The 6,000-nt window shown below is 44.3% G+C and overlaps 1 protein-coding gene across 1 annotated transcript in view; it reads left to right on the plus strand.

Annotated features, from left to right (window-relative positions):
• TENT2 (terminal nucleotidyltransferase 2) overlaps positions 1-5,091 on the plus strand; it is a 60,939-nt gene extending 55,848 nt beyond the window's left edge. The window contains exon 14 of the mRNA XM_089658371.1: positions 4,644-5,091. Within this exon, the coding sequence (XP_089514497.1) occupies positions 4,644-4,724 (81 nt within the window). The 3' untranslated portion in view covers positions 4,725-5,091. The remainder of the gene's footprint in view (positions 1-4,643) is intronic.
• Positions 5,092-6,000: the final 909 nt, after the last annotated feature.

Here is a 6,000-nt window from a genome sequence, read left to right on the forward strand (position 1 = left end):
GTCTACTGTTCCCCGCTGAGATGGCTGGTCCAAATTTGCTCAGCTTATGCAGAGTAGACATGGACATAGCTCACTCTCCTCTGTGGGAGGTGGGATGTAAATGGAACGCCTGTCCATTCACACCTGATTGCTCTCCATCCAGCAGATTGGATGGCAGATCCCCATACGTCTGTTTTTTTGTCCACTTAAACCCGCCACTCCATAGAGGAGCATGGCAGGTTTGCTCAGGTCAGCCTGAAAAACTGACAGGCGGATCAGATCAGTCCACTCGTGTGAACGGGGCCTAAAGCAGAAGAAAAAACTGTTTAGTGCAGAGGTGACATTAGGGGTCTAATAAACGCTTGGATTTTTTTTTTTTTTTTACTAAAACGGAGTGCGGCCTGATCCTGGAAGGACATCATGTGATGTTCACCCAGGATATTGGGGATCTTGCTCGGTCGTCATCTTGCAATAGGCCGGGCAGGAAGAAGTTGGAGAAAAATAAAGTCTTCCGGTACACACCCATATGTAAGAAAACACACGTCAGGTATTCTCACTTATGAAAATGGAAATTGCGCCACACATATTGGGTATCATTGTGAGCGATGTAGTGAGAGCATTCATTCTAGAGTGTTCGTTTATGGTTAACTCTAAATTGATGAGCTCTAAAGGCTTATGAAGTGGTTGTAAAGGCGCCAGGATCTTTACCTTCATGCATTCTATGCATGAAAGTAAAAAGCCACCTGTGTGCATAAGCACCCCCCCCCCTCCAGACTCCCCTAATATGTACTTGAGCCCCTGCGATCCAGCCATATGCACAAGAGCTTCGGCTCTCCAGGGATTCTCCCTCCTCATTGGCTGAGATGGCAGCAGAAGCCATTGGCTCCTGCTGCTGTCAATCGCAGCCTGTGAGCTAATGAGGAGAGAGGCGGCGTGGCTGAGCCACAGCTCTGTGTGTGAATGGACATGCACAGCAGTGGCTCGGAAGCAAGCCTGATTGGGTGCCCCATAGCAAGCTGCTTTCTCTGGGGCCACTCGGCAGAGGGTGGGACCAGGAGTGCTGGTGGGGGCCCCGAGAAGAGGAGGGTCAGGGCTGCTCTGTGCAAAAGCACTGCACTAAGCAGGCAAATATGACATGTCTGTGGTTTTGTTTTTTTTTATTTTTGTTTAAAAAAAAAAAAAAAATCTGCTTTTTGATATCACTTTTAATGTTGCCTTTGGACAATTTTTGGCACTGCAATTTTTTGTTTCACAGTTGCACACAATTTTTGAGGCTTCACCTGTTTGATTAAAAAGTGTTACTTTAATTTTTTTTTAGCACTGTAGATATTAGAGTATAGCCTCAAGTCATTCAAACTCCTGGGATATTGATCTGGTCAGTTAAATAGCAGAGGGGGTTGTTAATCAGTTTCAGCTGCTTTTAAATTAAGAACATGGGCACTAGATGGGCAACAATGAGACAACCCCCAAAACAGGAATGGTTTTACAGGTGGAGGCCACTGACATTTTTTTTCCCTACTCGTCTTTTCTGACTGTTTTTCACTAGTTTTGGATTTGGTTAGGGTCAGTGTCACTACTGGTAGCATGAGGTGATACCTGGACCCTACAGAGGTTGCACAGGCAGTCCAACTCCTCCAGGATGGCACATCAATACTTGCCACTGCCATAAGTTCTTAAGAGCATGGAGGAGATTCCAGGAGACAGGCAGTTACTCTGGGAGGGCTGGTCAGGGCCGTAGAAGGTCCTTAGCCTGCAAGGAGGAACAGGATGAGCACTGCCAGAGCCCTAGAAAATTATCTCCAGCAGGCCACTGGTGTGAATATCTCTGACCAATCAATCAGAAACAGACTTCATGAGGGTAGCCTGAGGGCCTGACGTCCTCTAGTGGGCCCTGTGCTCACTGCACAGCATCATAGATCTAGATTGGCATTTGCCATTGAACACCAGAATTGGCATGTCCACCAATGGCACCCTGTGCTTTTCACAGATGAGAGCAGGTTCACCCTGAGCACATGTGACAGACGTGAAAGGGTCTGGAGAAGCCATGGAGAACGTTATGCTGCCTTTAACATCGTTCAGCATGACCGTTTTGGTGGTGGGTCAGTGATGGTCTGGGGAGGCATATCCATGGAGGGACGCACAGACCTCTACAGGCTAGACCAGCAATGGGCAAACTACGGCCCGCGGGCCGTATACGGCCCGGCGGACCTTTTAATCCGGCCCGCGGAGCTAGGCTCCCGCTAGGCTCCTCTCACAGTCCGCCCTGAAGACCGGTGTAGCATGAAAATCTGTCTCCTATGAGGATCTGTCCCCCTCGACGTATCTGCGCATGTGCCGGAGATCGCCGATCGGCTGCTAATGCCTGAAACTGGCACATGCGCAGATACGTCGAGGGGGACAGATCCTCATAGGAGACAGATTTTCATGCTACACCGGAACGGCGCGGGAAGACGGCAAGAGGAACGCGCGGAGTAAAGGTAAGTGAATTGACACAGGGGGGACTTGGGGACTTAATATGGGGGATGAATTACTATGTGGGGGATGAATTACTATGTGGGGGATGAATTACTATGTGGGGGATGAATTACTGTGTGGGGGATGAATTACTATGTGGGGGATGAATTACTGTGTGGGGGATGAATTACTGTGTGGGGGATGAATTACTGTGTGGGGGATGAATTACTATGTGGGGGATGAATTACTATATGGGGGATGGATTACTCTATGGGGGATGAATTACTATATGGGGGATTAATTACTATGCTTACTATGGGGGAATATTACTATACTTACTATGGATGACACATACACATCATTCATCTACTCTTGGTCCGGCCCCCGGGTCCAATATATGAACCCATTGCGGCCCTCAAGTCAAAAAGTTTGCCCACCCCTGGGCTAGACAATGGCACCCTGACTGACAGGTGTTGGGATGAAATCCTTGGACCCATTGTCGGGCCCTACGCTGGTGCAGTGGGTCCTGGGTTCATCCTGGTGCACGGCAATGCCTGGCCTCATGTGGTGGGAGTATGCAGGCAGTTCCTGGAGGATGAAGGAATTGATACCATTCAATGTCCCCCACGCTCACCTGACCTAAATCCAATAGATCACCTCTGGGATATCATGTTTCAGTCCATCCGAAGCTGCCAGGTTGCACCTCAGACTGTCCAGAAGCTCAGTGATGTCCTAGTCCAGATCTGGGAGGAAATACCCCAGGACACCATCCCTCATCTCAGGAGCATCCCCTGACGTTGTTAGGCATGCATACAAGCATATGGGGGCCATACAAACTACGGAGTACCATTTTGAGTTGCTGCAATGAAATTTCAGCAAAATGGACTAGCCTGCTGCATAATTTTTTCACTTTGATTTTTGGGGTGTCTTTGAATTCAGTCCTCTGTAGGTTGATAATTTTTATTTTCATCAAACGATGGGGCATCCTTACATTCCTAACGCATTACCCAGTCCACATCAGTATAGATATCCAGCATGGTATGTTTCCACATTGAGATCTGATGTGTATTTAAAGTTTTTTCCTTTTTTTTTCTTTTTTAGGAGTGTATTTACTAAATGCAACCTCATCTTTTTTATGTTGCCATTAAAAAAAGATATTTTGTTTGTGTATACCAAAATTAATTGAATGTGTTTTTCTACTGAAAATATGGGGTTAATAAACAGTTCTGCTAATATTGTGTGTCATAAATTACAACTGCAGCCATTTTATTCTCCAGCATGTTTGCATTCAGAAAATATGTTTTAGGGGTTTTAAATACTCTTCACTAATGTACACAAAATAAACAAAGCAGCAAAAGGGTTTAAGCTCATGGATTAACATGACCACCATGGAACTAGCACTTTTTTTTTTTTGGCAGAAATATAAGCAGTTGCAACTTCTATGGTCTTCCCAGCACTCATGCCCTTTGATTAGAGAGGGGCATGATTGTTTCACAAATACACATGGTTAGACAAGAGGAATTATTACTGGAAATGTATTTTAATTGTTTTGATGTTTGAGTGAAACTGATTTCTGAATGGTTGAACTCCTGGCAAATGTGTGGGAGACCATATAATGCAGCTGTTCATTCCTCTGTGTTGATCTTTGCCTCCTGTCATCTCCTGCACAGCAGCACTCCAGCTATGATAGAGGGTTCATTACTAGGATCTGATCAGGATTTGTTGACAGAGGAGATAATGAACAGTTAACATACAAGTGCTTTGTTGCTTCTTCGAAGTCCAGTTATCCCTAAGGGTACATTCACACTTACAAATGCACCCTGGCTGCAGTTATATGTGAGAAACTACAGACTGCCTGGGTCCAGGGCCAGTCACTTACAGCATAAGCAATTACATCTGAGTAGGTGCAATTAGCAGCGAGAACCCGCAGCCTCCCTTTGCTTTCAGTGGGGCTGATCATCACAGCTAATCCCAGGAACCCCCACTGGGGTTCTCACATATCACAGCCAGGGTGCAGTCGCAAGTGTGCGTGTACCCTAACACAATAAGTGGTATCCCCGTCCTGGCTGTGCTGTCGGAGACTAATGAGGCACAGAAGTGTCTAGGAAGCATTATAAATCTTTTTGCAGATCAGGCAGTTCATTTATGTACATTACAACTGTGTAAGATCCAGTGTACGTTTCCTGATCATTCATTGATTTCTCTTTCAGGCATGGGTCATATTACGGGACAACAAAGACCTAAACAGTGTGCTCCCTGTGGGAAGATTTATTTGCATGCCAAAAAGATAGCTTCTACCTTTTTCAATATAAAAAAAAAAAAAAAAACACCTTACACCTCAAGAGTTTATGGACTACTTTTTTAACCCAGAAATTAAATATATAAGAAGAAAAAAACTTTTAGTAAAAAAAATTGTTTTTGTGTACATAATTTTTCTTTTTATTGTGCTTTTTTTCCCCCCCTTGTTATATGTATGTTGGTCGTGACTCTTTGTGAGAATGGAACCAATGCCTTTGTTCTGTAAGATCTGTTCTAGAATTGCACTACACTTTGATAAAATGTACGTCCTAGTCTGTAAGAATATACAGCCACTCTACCAATGTACTGCTGTTTTTTGTTTATAGAGATTAAAATAAGAGCCTGAATCTGTTGACCTCAGTTGATGTGTTTTGAGTTCCTGTTCTAAAAATTCTTTTGCGCTGGAGGCAGTCTCTCCATTTGTTCAACTGTGCTCAAAATGGAGAAAAAGAGGGGGCCATGTTGAACATAAAGGTACTAAATATTTAATGTTAAAGTAAACCTGGCTCCTGAAGTGTGCAGGCAATAAATAACAAGAACAGGTCTCATAAGCTGCTTGCATGTATGTTTTTAATCCACCACCTGGAGAACCTTCCCATGGGCCTGTATATGTGACCATTTATGAAACGAGGCATTTCATGGCTTGATCTGTTGCAAGCACAAACAACCATGGCAGTTATCATTCATTCCATACCATTCCTTGAATGTAACGGTTTTGGTAAATGGTGAAATCGATGAGTGTAGTTCTGCTTCAGTGTCTGCTTTGACTTAGAGCAGACATGTCCAACTCACTGCTGCTCAGTGGCTCAAAGGGGTGTTTGGTTAAAAAAAAGAATGCACCCCAGCTGTTTTCCAGTTGATAAATTACATTTCTTTACATAATATTTCAGCTAAATACTTCAGTAATCATATTATTCCCCTTTCTCTAGGATTACATTTTGTACATTTGCTTTTTTATACTATAAAGTTCCATAGTTACATAGTCATAGTTACATAGTCAGTCTGGCTGAAAAAAGCATGGCTAAATGGTTAGCACTTCCACCTGGCAGTACTAGGGTCATTGGTTTGAATCCCAACCACGGCACCACCTGCCTGGAGTATGTATGTTCTCCCTGTGCCTGCGTGGGTTTCCTCCCACACTCCAAAGACATGCAGGTAGGTGAATTGGATCCTGTCTAAATTGGCCCTAGTATGTGTATGTATGAATGTAAAATGGGGACCTTAGATTGTACACCCCTTGAGGGTCAGGGACTGATGTGAATGTACAAT

This window comes from Staurois parvus, unplaced genomic scaffold (assembly GCF_062004578.1).
Source record: "Staurois parvus isolate SC_StPar_1 unplaced genomic scaffold, SC_StPar_1.0 ptg001065l, whole genome shotgun sequence".
Lineage (NCBI taxonomy): Eukaryota > Metazoa > Chordata > Amphibia > Anura > Ranidae > Staurois > Staurois parvus.